General features: G+C 38.5%; 1 protein-coding gene across 1 annotated transcript in view; it reads right to left on the bottom strand.

Annotated features, from left to right (window-relative positions):
* Positions 1–14981, bottom strand: part of LOC146307411 (uncharacterized) — a 130185-nt gene that overhangs the window by 65156 nt on the left and 50048 nt on the right. Inside the window, exons 9-10 of the mRNA XM_084710395.1 lie at positions 5549–5668; positions 343–510 (exon numbers count right to left, since the gene is read on the bottom strand). Coding sequence (XP_084566521.1) covers positions 343–510; positions 5549–5668 — 288 coding nt within the window. The remainder of the gene's footprint in view (positions 1–342; positions 511–5548; positions 5669–14981) is intronic.

Below are 14981 nucleotides of genomic sequence, written 5' to 3'. Positions count from 1 at the left end.
CTCCCCCACCCCTGGTCGCTCTCTTGGCTAAGTGATATTCATACGAACATGGTTTTTTATTGTACGACGAGGGGAGCCCTCTGCGGAGCTAAGATGGTGGCGATGAGTTATTAAATATGGAGAGAGGGCGAGAGCAGAGGAGGAGGAGGGGAAGAAGGACGGATGATTAACTGTGAAGGAAGTAAAAAATGAGGAGAATTCCCCGATGTACCTGACTGGATTTGATTTAGAGAAGGTTGCCCAATTCTGTTCCTTATTTAAGAAGAGCTCCCCTCCACTGTGTGTGCGTGTGTGTGTGTGTGTGTGTGTGTGTGTGTGTGTGTGTGTGTGTGTGTTACCTACTTTGCTCTGCAGTGAAGCCAAGCTTTCTTTGAGCTGTGTGTTGTCTTGGACCAGCTGTTGTGTGTGTTTCTCCTTCATAGACAAGGTTCTCTTCAGAGAGTGCTGTGTGGCTCGCAAGCCAACCACATCCTGGTCCAGGTGCCTCACACACTCCTCTCGCTCCTTCATCTAACACACAAACACACACAAACACACACAAACACACAGCACAACAGTCTGTACCGTGCATACACATACACAACTATACTAAATAACTAAAGCCTGTGGGTTTTAACTACATCGTGCTTATACAAACTCCAAAAGGGCAAACAAAAGCATAGGTGGGTTCAGGTCATTGAGTTGCAAGTCACAAGTACATCTTAAGTCCCAAGTCAAGTCACTTTGTCACCTCTTATGTTTATGCTTACCCCCAACCCCACACATGTGTCCCCATGATTGTGTAATAGTCTCTTGTGTGCTACAGCACTGGGCTGCACCAGGTACGTCCAAGTTCTATCATAAGTTAGCGTGTTGATCAGTGTTGAAGCCGCGCTTTTGAGTTCCTGCCCATTGTCCATCCTATTTACTGTATGTCATTGGTTTGGATTGAAAGTCATAACTAAGGCAACGATTAAAGATAAATGAGTCCCATTGTCATGGTGTACATAAGGTTTCTGGCTGGTATGAGCCACTTGGTATGTTAACACATTGCACCGCGCTAGATTGATGTTGAAATATCATATCAGTAAATTACTATATTGCAAAATGGCATGTAATCAATGAAAATGATACTGTCTGGCAGAAAAGCTGCTGTTTTACCATGTGTCAGTTTATTTCTGTGACATTTTATGATTTACACCTACCCTATGCTTTTTGTTAAGAAGAGTTATGCTGTAACACGTCTCTATGGTACAATCACTTTTATTTCAGCAAAGCACAAACCACAACTTTGTAATAATTGAATTTATAACTAGGCTAAGTTTGAACTCACACACAGCTGGTGCAGCAGGCTGCAGATCTCTAGAGCACCAGTTCTGACTGATGACTGTGGAAGTCCGTCCAACAATGTTGTTGGCAGATGTGCTAAAGATAATTTAATGTGAAAACAACATCTTTTTCATGTTTTGTGTGAGGTCCATTAGCGATATTTCGTTTGAGAAATGCTCAAACTCTAGTCTAACCACTGTTATTTGAACTTTAAAGCATGTGTAAAACTGAGGCACCACTATTCTTAGCGTCAACCTCAAACATTAACCTATTACAACAATTATTTTTCAGTAAGACAGAATAAAACCCATAAATATCTTTTACGAAAACTTGAAAACTGAAACAAAACAAGTGTTGCTGTGTGTTCATAAACACACTGTACATAAATTATTATTATACATAAATTAGTGCTTGAGTAATTATTGGGGGAAAGAGACTGATTATTTTTAAGGAAGCAGACGGGTTGAACTCCTCACCCCGTGCATGAATGTGAGTGTGTGTGGGCCTGTGGTTCAGAACCCTTTGCCAAATCAAAGCCCTTATTCATTAGCACTGTGTTAAATGAGCCCTGTGTTAGATTAGTAAGGAGGCTCCGCAGACAGTCAGCACACATACAAACACACACTCGCAATCGCATTTACATACACACATACGTACACATGACAGAAGGACGCACCCTTAGATATCATACCGGATGCTTGTTTTGTGATGTTTTGTGAGACAGGAAAACCACATGCAGATATAACCACACACAATATGGCTCTCACACACACAGCGCAGCTCTTTCTTAACTTCTGATCTCTTCTCAGCTACTTTAACAGCAGGAGGCTGTGGACTTCTTGGCACTGTCACAGCCCACCTCTGCCTCCTTCAGTGAGCTCTTCAGACTATCCAGTATATATATCATCCAACCTACTGTAACAGTGAGCTAAAGGTGGTCTTTTATGCAGTTAACTCATCTACAGCATGGCTAATGGATGGTAACAATTATAAGCAATGGGGCAGCCAGTATTGCGACACTGAATTAAAATGACTCTTTTATCTGGATATTCCACCAAGTCTAGTGTGACTACTGGGAAATAAAATAAGTTTCACAAAACTGAGACAATAATGTGTGAATTTCAGATGCTTCAGCTAAGTTCAACATAACACGTAGGTGGGCAAAAGTTCGTCTTCTTTGTGTTAACCCATCTATAGTGCAAGAGGGATTTCAGATGATAAACGATTATGAAGCAAAAGAGCACATTTTCTATGCATTTTAAATATTATTACCATTAATGTTAAACCAAGTTATAGAAATGATATGTCCTAAAATTCAGCTACTATAACTGTTTTACTGTACTTATTTACGATCGCAATTAATGCTATTTTGTAAGGATATTGCACATGCAATATACATTATATATAGTATATAAAAATCTTTCTATATTTGCCAGCATTAATCCATATCATTATGTTTTAGACAAGTGTGCAAAGCATGTACTTGAGGATGTGCATTTAAAAAATAAGCTGAAGCAAGGTATTTGTAGGGTGTAAGGTACTGCCAGTTCTGCAGATGTTCTCAAGGAAGCAGGGAAACTGTGTGAGACCAAAACTTCTCCAGCAACATAAACTTTAGACCTTGAGTTTAATAAGTAATTTAGTTATTAAAAATCCCCCCATCATTTACCCGTTCAGATATTAACATCCAGTACAAGACATAATGATCAGTCCTGTCTGCATTTTTTTTTTTTTAGCTTTAGATGACTAAATTACTATCAGTACCTAATATTCATAAAATTAATCAAAGTATTTATCAACTATGCCATGAGAAAATCATTTTGTATAAATAAATATTCTGGTCAAGTGGCTTACTGGTATAAATTACCTAGGTTTTTAGGGATATGATAGATTTCAACTGCAGTACATAGAAGAGTAAATACGGAGAACAATATAATAAATATTATACATACTGCTTATTCAGTATCATCTTAGTTGAAATTGTGTACTGTAGCTAGATGTGGTTAACTACTGTGAGTGAGTGCATCAGAAATCTAATGATTTACATATATATATATATACATACACACACACACACACGAAGCTCATCGGTTACACAGCTTATTTTTCTGCAATGAATGCGTCTTATCAAATCATCCTCTCCTTGTGATCACTTTGTTTGAAGTCTTGAATAAACAGAGCAAATAATTTGAATTTATATAAATATAAATTGCCTGCTGCATCATCTGGGCAACATGTGATGTGCTAATCTCTAATCTGTAACATTTTGCAGTCCCAGTTCACTTTGTATGTTTTACTTGCATGACTGTGTATGTGATAAAGTTGATTTTCCTTTACCTTGTATCATATTATACAACGTATTACATATATTTTTCGAATTCATTTCTTTTGAAAACAGTATTCTGCTTAAATGACCAAACAGTACTTGAATTTTCCACAATCCTACCTATGGTCACTGTTCTCTATCCATGAGGCAGCTAGTTAAAGACCACAATGTCTCTCAAAATCCTTCCTATAGCCCAAGGTCTTTACAGCACTGACTTTCAGAACTCCGTAATATTGTTACATAATTAATACATTATAGTGACTTTTCTCATCTCCAAATCTGCCACCATCAGAGATGATTAAAGAGTCCCATGTGGTCTGTGTAAAGTCTTAATTCTCCAGTGGGGGAGTATGGGACCTTGGCTGGAAGTCCTGGAGAAAGAATATCAGATTTGTGATTTTATTTCAAATTAGAGCTTAAGCCTTGGACTTTCATATTAGTAGAGTCCCCATTGAGAGAGAAACCTCAATCTGATCAAGTCTCATTACTTTAGCAATTAAAGTTTCACCCCTGGGGTCCTCCCCCTTAACTCCTGCCCCCCCCCTTCCTCCTTCTCCTCCTCCTGTCTCCTTCGCTTTATTCTCTCCTCCTCGCCATCATATGTTTTCACCAGCAAGGTGGAGGAGAGGAAAGAGCGGCTTCCACAAATCCTTGATTGACCAAAGTCTATCCTCCATCTAGGATTACGAATAGAAATGGAACATTTGAGGACAAAGGAAGGAGGGGTGAGATGGGAAGAGACAGAAAGAAAGAAAAAAAGGGGAGAGATTGAGTGTGAGTTGCAGAGTTATGGGCAGAGAGAGAGAGAAAGAGAGAGGGTGGCTAATATAATTGAATTAAAAAGATGGAGCGGGGCCATTTCTAAGCAGGTGGGAGTGTGGAGTGAGAAAGAGCAGGCGAGATATTAACTTCTAATAAAAGAGAGATTAGAAAGTGGCTAGGAGGACTGCTCTGTCTTTACCTGTGGGAGTGACGGCCCCCACATAACCTTTCACTGCAATATGCACACTGATATTGGCCGCCATATTCTGAGTATACCACACACAGACAGACAAATGCATATACACAAGCATTCATGCACATTTGCACCATACTGTACACACACACACACACACATATGTAGAAATAAGTGACATTTGTGGATACACACAAGCGCACACACACTCATGAGTGCAGTGTGACAGCAATGCATTATCAGCTCTCATTCAATGATCCAACAGGCGGCAGCCATCAGATAATGAAGACGCAGCTCTTTGGGAAGCCGCTGCTATACAGACAATTAATTAACTAATTGGTCTAACGAGCTCGTTAAATCCACGCTTTTTTGGCAGCCAGTGTGAATACATTAACGAGGCTAATTCAATTAAACAGGTGCAGATTTCACAGCTGCCTCTCTCACAGGCACACACACACACACACACACACACACACACACACACACACACACAAATCCTACAGGTGTTGTGTACATGTTCGCTCCATTTGACTCTGATGTCTTTCTCAGCGGAACCTTGGCATTCGATCAAAAGCATAATGATATGCAGATCAAGTGGTGCGCGCTCGTGTGTTTGTGTGTGCGTCTCAGTCAGTGCTTGTGCCTCAATGGGCCGATGTGCCTTTGAATCAAAAGTACAGCTCAATAAGCTCAAGCAGCATTGGTAATCTGTATAATTGAAAGGGTACAAAATGAGTGGGTGGAAAACTGATTGAAACACCGTGATAGTAGAGTTAAATTAGCTAAAAGAATCCCAGAGGTCAACCACCATGTTAGCCATAGCTTCACTTTCATTTTTAATTTGCAAGATTTTAAGTGTTATATATTCATGTGTCTACTGCGATTCATTTTGGAATTTGTAACATGTAGTACAAAAAAAAGCATTTGAAGCATGTGCTTTTGTAAACTTGCACTCTTACCTTTTGTCTCGTTGCACTCAGCTCTTCACTTAGTTGGTTAATCTTTGCCTCTTTCTCCTCCATCCTTCTATCAAATAAGACGCTGAGCTCATCCCTCAAAGACACCATTTTTGCCTCAGCCTGGAACACAGTAACAGTCAGACAACAGTCATAGATTATATATTCATTCTCTGTTATGAACTGTAAACAAAGTTATGGCATTTTTCACTTCTTTGATTGGGTATTGTCTTCATGTCTGTTTCCTGTGCTTAGATAGCCAAAGTTGTATGCTAAGTTCATCTATGTTGAAAAGAAAACTAAATATTTAAGATGGTTAAAAGATGGTACTGCACAACTAATTGAAATCTTATCAAAATCACAACGTGGCTTTCTGCAAAAAACTTTTAGGTTAGTGAAAGTTGGCAGAGATGTCCTGACCTACAAATCAGATTCTACAGATTTAAAAAAAAAACATCTTTATTTGGTACAGATTTTTGCATATATATATTACAAAATAACTAATATTACTAATATTGCAAATTATATCGCAATTGCAGTATCAGAAAAATAAAAATAAAAAAAATAATCGCAATTAGATATCTTTTCAAAATCGATCAGCCCTACTGGGCTTCTATGAAAACAACATATAGTCACATTTTACATTGCTGGATGTTAGCATATGCTAGCTAACTAGCTCACTAATCTACATCAATCATTAGCTAGTTATTTACATTTGACAGCTACTGTCACTTTTACAGGTCCCCCAACAACATCTTTTAACCATCTTCAAATTAGGAACTTAGGAAGGGCTCCCTGTTTGGGAAATACTGCAATAGACAATACACATGCAGATTATACCGACTGTACACACACACACGTGAATTTAGCTTAAGTCTACTCACAAAAGACACACAAACATAGCAGGGTGGGACTTTTGATGACACAGGGCTTGTCTGACGCTGATGAGCTTGTAAGTCAGGTGTGTGATCTCTGTGTGTGTCTTTGTGAGTGAAGTCATATGCACGGTGATTTGGTGGATTTGGCAGCAGCTACAGCAGAAGCTCCCTGATAAAGCGCTGAGGTTGGTGGTTAGCTTAACTCCCATGGAGATGATACCACTGATTAATTTCCTCCGTCTTCATCTCCTCCACCCCCTCCCCCATTCATAGGTCCACCTTCTTTCCCTTCCCCCAGCCCCTTCAGCCACTGCTGAATATTAAATCAGTCCCCCTTTTTTTAATTTCCAGATAACCACAGTTCATTTTTCTCCAAGTGTCATATAGCCGTGACATGGTGTAGCAGCCTATATATTAGGGATGCCTGATGTGAGTTATTGTTATTGTTATCTTTTTTCCATTTACTGCCTGTGTGTCCTACTGTATACTATGCATGGCTAAATCATTACCTGCACATGTGGTGCAAATATCGACTAACACCATTAGTAATTTGCAGTGAAATTTTCTATCTTGACAGTTAGACAAGCTCATGCCCAAAAGTCTCCATTTGACTGTACCATAAATATTGCCTGTGGTGTTTTGTGTAGTGTTTGTTTCCTGCTCGTTAAAAGTGATGTTTGAGTGTATACGATTGTTTGTGTGTACACACTGGCCAGGGAGAAAGGGGAAGAGAGGTGAATCTATACAGCTGCAGTGTGTTTTCTAGTGATTTTGATTTTTGCCATGGACCTCCACCACACATTGATCTTAAAGCTGTATCAAATTAGACAAAAACTAGAAATAATGTTCATTATTGGACAGAATTGAACCCTTATTAGACTTAATTAGACATATTACAACAGAACTGTACTGTAACTAAAGTGAAATCACACATCTGCTACTTAACCATTTCAAAAACAATATGTGAAGTGATTTATATATTGTTAATTTACAGTGCAATTCTGTTATAATGTGTCCCTAATTACCCTCTAAGAAAGTCTCATAAGAGTCTAACTGGGAAATAATACAATTTAGTTTACAAAACAGTTCTGTTGTAATGTGTAATGTGTAATAAAGGTCTAATACTGTCTAATAAAAAACATATTATTTCTACATATATATGTACATACATTTTGTGCTTGTGTTCTATTCGAATATACACATTCAGCCATTAATGTGCGCACATACGTGGACACAAATACACACAGACAGACACATACCATGGGTGTCATCACTCAATGTCCCAGCTGCAAATGAAACCTCATTCTCTCTAACAGTTTGAGTAGCCCACTCTGAAATATCTCTCTGCCTCCAGCTTCCCTACAACCCCCCCCCCATTCCATATTCTGGGTCTTCACTAAATCACACCCAATCTGCACACCCTCGACTTTATCCTTTATTCAAAACACATGCTGACCAGAAATCATCCCACACACAACCCATGTGCACTCATTTGTGTTTTTGTCAGTGTGATTAAATATTTATTAACCCCTGCATTTGCACGCACGTTAACACTTTGCTATCCCATATAACCAGGCTTTGTCTTACATCCAGACATGTAACAACAACAGCTGCTCTCAGGTTTGGCTTTTTTCTCTCTTGCATTGTTGTGCCTTCCTAGCATCATATTACTCCACATCACCTGCTTGCATAGCCTGGAACCTCGCCCAGGAAACTGGGGAAGTGGGAAGTGATTTGGAAAAATGAGGGCAATAAAAAAAAACACAGGGATGAATGGAGAGATGTGATATAAGGTAATATGCTAACCCAATCAGCAGGCTGCTGTTTGCCGACAGTATAATCAACATATCGGCCTAATGTCATTACGGCTATATGAGAAATAATATTGCGTGAAATGATATTGTGCGGCGTGTGCAGGCCTGTGTGGTGCACACATGAGCGAGCTCACGTGTCCAGATGTATGTATCATCAAGGGATTTCCGGGAACAGACAGGCCTCCACATACATTCTACATGGTCAAAGATGGGCAGTATTGCAATTAAATATGTTGTATGTATGTACATATTGAATTATTTTTGAGTATGTTATAATTTGTATTTTGCTAGGCAGAAAAAATTAGGAGTAATTTATAACAAAATATGTTAAGAGCTTGTATTTGTCTGTTCTAAAGGGTGATATATTCAGAATAAGATCAGATATTACATTAAAGCAAGCTTACTGAGTGACACAAAAATACAGCAGAAGAAAAGAGCAATTAGCAAATACATTATCAAAACTAAATCTAAACAACAGAATATGTTAATTGCAAATGACTCCCAAAATGACATACATGACTGTTGGAGAGTACCAGTGACAGGCGTTCTGGACCATGATCATGTTATATACATGTCATAAGTGACGTCACTTACAAAACGTAACTTCAGTAACTTAAAACTTAAATAAATCAAAGTGGCTTTTCATTTTACACAAGACACGAACCCCAGTCTTAGTGTTAAAAGTCCTGTGTTTGACCCATGCTTCCCTGCGTCTTTCCTCACTATTTATACTGTTCCCGTCATAATTACTACAGTCACGAGATCGCTGCAGAACAATAAATATAAATGAGATGCTTGCCCACAATGCATACAGATGTTTTTCTGGGTTATTGTCTGACTCATACAGAGGCATTTTTACATTTTCAAATTACAAATTAATTGTTTTTTTTAATTAAATATATTTAGCATTTTACTTAAATACATTTGAGGACCAAGCATTTGTAATTTGTAACAAGACACGTGTTTTGATGTATTTGTGCCCATCTCTGTGTATGGTGACACACATTTGCAAAATTCCACCTTCACTCAAACATTCAACACATTCCTGCATGGAGGCCTTCAGTATTGCTTTAAATTCCAAAAAAGAAAGAAGGAAAAAAAAGAAATTGCAATTAAGATGAGAAGATTCCACTTATTCAGGACGATTAATTGACTTGATGATTGATATTGATTTGATTTTTTTTTAAAGTGGTATTATTCTAGCCCTCTGACAATTTAGTTCATTTGTATTAAGATAAAATTTTAAGAAGTTAAACTAGATTTACTTGAGAAGGTTATTGGTTAGATCAGTGAAAATCAATATTTTTTATTATACGTGCACGCATGCACACAGACATCTGCATATTTACACACACACAGACTGCCCACTGGCTCTGACACAAGAGGATATTAGTTAGTGTGTGGCTTCCATATCCTGAATGCATAAGGTCGCTGATGGCCTCTATTGATGGACACTGGCGTGAAGCCATCACTCAAGTTATGGAGCTTTAATTGGAGACAGCATAAAACGATAAACCAAGAAACATGCATGGCTGAACAGCCCAATGTAAACCATTAATCATAGCGCAGGCAAAGACAAGTGGCTGCCACGTACACACATGCGCACACACAAGAGGGTGCACACAGCTGCAGAACCACACACACGCTGCCCTTGCACCACACACCTTGCATTTGTGTGCAGATTTGCACACATACACACACACACACGTGGCAGAGACAAGTGTCCCAGTCACATATTCTCATGATAGATGACCCATTTAACTTTGATTTCTGAGAGAAATGAGCTCGCCAGCGATACAGGGTTACCACACGCACACACACATACACACTTACTCACTCATTCATAATACACACACATAGATACTATACATGGGCTACATATATGAACTCACAGTGTGCATTTAGTTTATATGTAAATAACAGCTTGCATTATTTTTTAGACACGTATTCATGCCCTCTCTCTCGCACTCACACACGCACTCACATATTCACACACACGTTGCCACTTATTTGCATGAGAAGGGTTATAATATGGGGATGATTTGTGATGTAAGCAATCAGAAGTGAGGTAATTCATCAGTAGCCGTGTCTAACACACATCTCCACCGGCCATAAATACAAATCTGCACACACGCACACATACACCTGCTTGTAAAAATCTGCACAATCCCACAGAGGAGAGAATAAATCAGATCAGAAGAGCAAGAAGCTGGCATGAAGGTAAAACCGTTAATAACACAAACCCACACAAATGTGCTCTCACACACACACACACACCATACCCTCCACAAATATTTGGAATAAAAAAAAGAAACTGACAGACACATGATATGTTTTAGGAAAGCTGGATTCCAGCCCTCTTCACATCTGTAAAGCCTGGGAAACGAGTCACTGGTGTTGTCAATATGAGTTTGTTTTAAAATGTTTGTTATGAAGACAGTTTTTACAATTTTTCTTAATCTTTTTATATAAATAAATCTGGCTTGACTTGTCTTTGTTTTATTACTTGTCTACTGTATATTATGAATAGTGACTTTCAAATATGCAATTCTGCGCTGCCGTCCCATCTAACACATGCAGGGCAGGAAAGCATATGAAACAAGAGAAAGAAGAGAAAACTATTAAAGGGATGATGCTAATTATTTGAAGTTGGGTTATATGAAGGAGATCCACCGTTATCTAAGCCAAATATTGCTCTCTCCAAACTAACCAAAGTCCATAAGCAAAAATCAGTAATTTTTACCTTGCAGAACACAGGAGTTGCTGGAAAGCAGCTGCCTTGGTCTGTTAGTTTGTTTGTGCTATTTGTGACTTTGGTGAATCAGAACTACTTTTACAAAACCACAGTAACATAACCAAACTAACTGATCGAGGTAGCAGCAGTTAAATCACTGTTCCATTGTTTGGTTGGTTTGGAGAAAGTGATACTTGGCTTATTTCCTGTCAGAAACGGTTGTCTGATGGCAAAGTTAAGCAGTGAAAATATTCTAAATATAGTGTACACTTAAACATTTTTTTAGGTTGACCCAAGTGACTAAAATACCTTTTATTACTTAGTCCATCCACAGCTGTACAATGCTTAGCTTCTGTGCTAGTACTCTTTGCTTCTCTAAACCAGTGGTGTGCCATCTGGCACCTATGTCTGTGATAAAGGTTTGCTTATTATAACTGCACATAGCAATTGGAGTACATAGAGATGTCTTTGATTTAGAAAGGAGAGACTGCAGTGAGGATTTTTTTGAAAAGATGAATCCTCACATTAAAAGGGAAGATGAGAAGTGACTGCTGCTCTGACTGGAGTTAGAAGGTTATTCCTCCAATGGGAGGCGAGTAGAGGGGCTGAGAAAACTCAAGGTCTCGGTGTCAATGGGTTAAACAACTCAGCAGGCTGACATGGAACCAGAGCAAGAGAAAACAGAAATCACAAGCATTTCTGTTCTCTTCTGTATGTTTGTAGCCTTTTCCTAATGTTTTTGTACAGGAGTGTGGCTGCTGCCAAATACAAAACCATTTCTGCTCCAGCTTCAGTCCCATGAGCAATTAATTTTTAGATGAGTGATAATGTTGTAGTCGAGTCCTTTTCTTATTTGCTCCTTGATTGCAAATGTTAACGCCCCACCATGCACTGCACCCCGCCACAGCCACTGTCCGGTGACATATGAGACAGTGTTGATATTTAGACAGATGGATGGTGCATTAGAAGGATAAAAACCTCACAAATACACACAAACACATACAGCACGCGCACACACACGTTCCATACAGGGGTTTGCAGCCCCTCAGCGCTCCTCTGTCCTCACATGCTTGGTTTCCCCATCTAATTGCTGCCATTCGTCAGTGTGTGTGTATGTGTGTGTGTGTGTCTGTGTGTGTGTATAACAAGTGCTTTTGTACTTTGTGTTTTTGTGCTTCTTTCGTGATTCTGTCACTGTGCATTTACAAACAACTGCGGTGAAAAGAGAGAAAGTAACAGATAATCAGACAGACAGGTAAGAATGGAAAAAGAGAGAAAGACAGGAAGACACAGAGATAGAGAAACACACACAGACACACGCGCGCACACACACACTTAGAGAACTGTCACAGTGCCATAGGGCATACTAAACCTGTCAGCATTTAAACCTGCTGGCTTGTACTCTGGGTTGCCAAGTGGAATTAGTCTCACATAATATGCCAGTCTCTTTATCGAAAACAACAAACACCTACTTAACTTATACTATAGAAATATAATGGTTGGAACACAATCATAATCTCTCCATCTGCAACAACAAAAGTGTGTATATTTGTTATTTTCTTCTGAGGTGTTTTAGCCACTCCTCCCACAAAGAAAATACCGGGCAGAGTTGTCACAATACCAGAATTTTAAACTTCGATACTTCTTTTGATACCACGCCAAAAAGAAAAAAAAAAAGTCAGAGGCACACAAAATGGGATAATGTCTTTCTTTCTTTTTTATTAACAATCTGCACACGGTGCTGGTACAGAAAAAGTCACTGAACACTGTCTGGTTTTGCTGCAAGCCAAATTTCAGGCAGGACAGTAAAGACTGAACTGAACTGAATGAATCTTGAATGAGCACTTTGACCTTTTTTTATAGCTTTGCTACTTTTGATACTATTATTACATGTATATTATAATTAATGGATCTACACTGTAAGAAATCACACAGGAACATAGAGGCATCATCTAATCTTTTGTCATTAACTTAATGTAAATACACAAGTTTTATTTATTCAAGTTAATTAAACTTAATTTTACACTTCAGAACTTACAAACATGATTCACTTTTAAATTAATATCTTTTTATTTAAAAAGTAAAATTGAATGAATGTGCTGTAGACTTCAATCAATTGATCATTAAATTAAGTTTCTAAAGAAACATGATTTGCATATCAGCATACGTTGTGTGAGACCTAGACCACTATCCTGAGTGTGAAACAAAGAACTGACTCTTTAACATGGGAAAAAGGAAAAGAACATCAAATTTGATTGTAATGCTCATCAGTGAGACTTAAGAGATGTTGGTTCAACTTAATGAGTTAAGTTTATTGAACATGTTTTCTCAAGTACAACTGAATCAATCTCAAGTTCAGTTGATTAGTTTTAGTTTTGAATTGTTGCAAAATGACCTACTTTACCTACATTACTTGTTTTCAAATTCAACTTAAAATTTTAAGGCAGGTTGGGCACTGACTTTTTTAGATAAAGTTTGTTTTTACAATGCAGAGGCAATTTGATTTGACTTTCGATTTTAACGTCAGAATTTGATCAAGCACTGAGGGATATGTCATTGTAAAGACTACTGAGTCTTGACTTGTAAAGATCAACAGGTTTTACGCCCTGATAACTTTCATTTACATTTTCAAATTTTTCTTTAAAAGAGGTGGTATTGTTTTATTCTTCTGACATGCACCAGATGCCACAAGTAAGTGGGATTGGAGAGATTCTGCCTTTGATTTCAATTACTGAATTTCAAAGCTCATTTTGATGGAATTTTGATTTTCATATTGAAATGATGACACCTCTAATGGATACTGTATGGTTTTAAACACGTGGTATTAAAGAAGTACTGAAGTATTAATACTTTTGACATCCCTAGTATAGGGATGTGATAATGTGGACACAGAAAAGCAGTTAAAATCAGGTAAAATAAGTAGCAAGGAGGTGTGCTTCAAAAAATACACATCTTTGATCATCGGTGCAGAATCTACCAAATAATTCTCCAGCATGGAGCAAATCAAAACTCTAAGTGCATAAAACAAGTTAATTGCAACTTAACTTGGCTTACATACATCTGATGCTGACATGAAAACAAATGAGACTGATTGCACTCTTTTGGGCAATCATGAAAATGTGACTGTGCTGATAAATAAACCTGTTTATGTTCTGTGTGGCCAGAGTGTGTGTGTTTGTATGTGTCTGCAAAATTACATTTATATGATAGTGTGTCTGTGTGTGTTTAATAAGAAAGTCCACATTATTACATTTTTTTTTCTTTCACGTGTGCTCATGTGTGTCTGTGTGCGTGTGTGTGTATGTGTGTGTGTGTTCAACATGATAATTTGTCAGTTTATGTTGTGAGGGGGCTAAACAGATAAGCAATCCACAGCTCAATCCTTCATCCTGCTCTGATTATAAATCAGCTGGAGCTCTCAGAAGCAATCAGCAAGAGCAATCTGCAGCCGCCACAGACACCTTATCAATCAGAGGGGACCATCACACTGTCACACACACGCACGCGCACATAAACCAAAGAAATACACACTCACATATTCGTATGGTCCCGCACACACACACACGTAGACACAAAGACAGGTATGCAGCAATTGTAATTCTACATCCCCACCCTGCAGCCTCTTTCCTCCTTTTAAAACTTCCTCCTCTTTTCTTTTTTTTTTTTGGTGTCTTGTGAAACAGGATCACAGAGTCGCAACAAGAGTTTCATCCAGCGAGCTGCCTGGCGGCCACGGAACTGCGCAGAGCGAGACACATCACTCCTAATTACAGTCTGATATTAATAACAGAGAAAAATATTAATCTTGGAGGTAAACACTAAGCCGCTTAAAGGAAAATTGCAAATAAATCAGATTATCTTATAGGAATATCCTCCGAATGGGCCGAGGGGGTAATGAGAAACCTGGGCCCAGCCTCTCTCTCTGTCTCTCTCTGTCATTTCCCACTCCCCACTCTCCTGCGGGATTGAAAAAGGTGTGACTGTGTGTGTGTGTTTGTGAGCACATCTGT

The sequence above is a fragment of the Lutjanus erythropterus genome, chromosome 21 (assembly GCF_056507025.1).
Source record: "Lutjanus erythropterus isolate fLutEry1 chromosome 21, fLutEry1.hap2, whole genome shotgun sequence".
Classification (NCBI taxonomy): domain Eukaryota; kingdom Metazoa; phylum Chordata; class Actinopteri; order Lutjaniformes; family Lutjanidae; genus Lutjanus; species Lutjanus erythropterus.
Note: the sequence above shows the minus strand (reverse complement) of the source record. Positions and strands in the feature narration are given on the sequence as shown.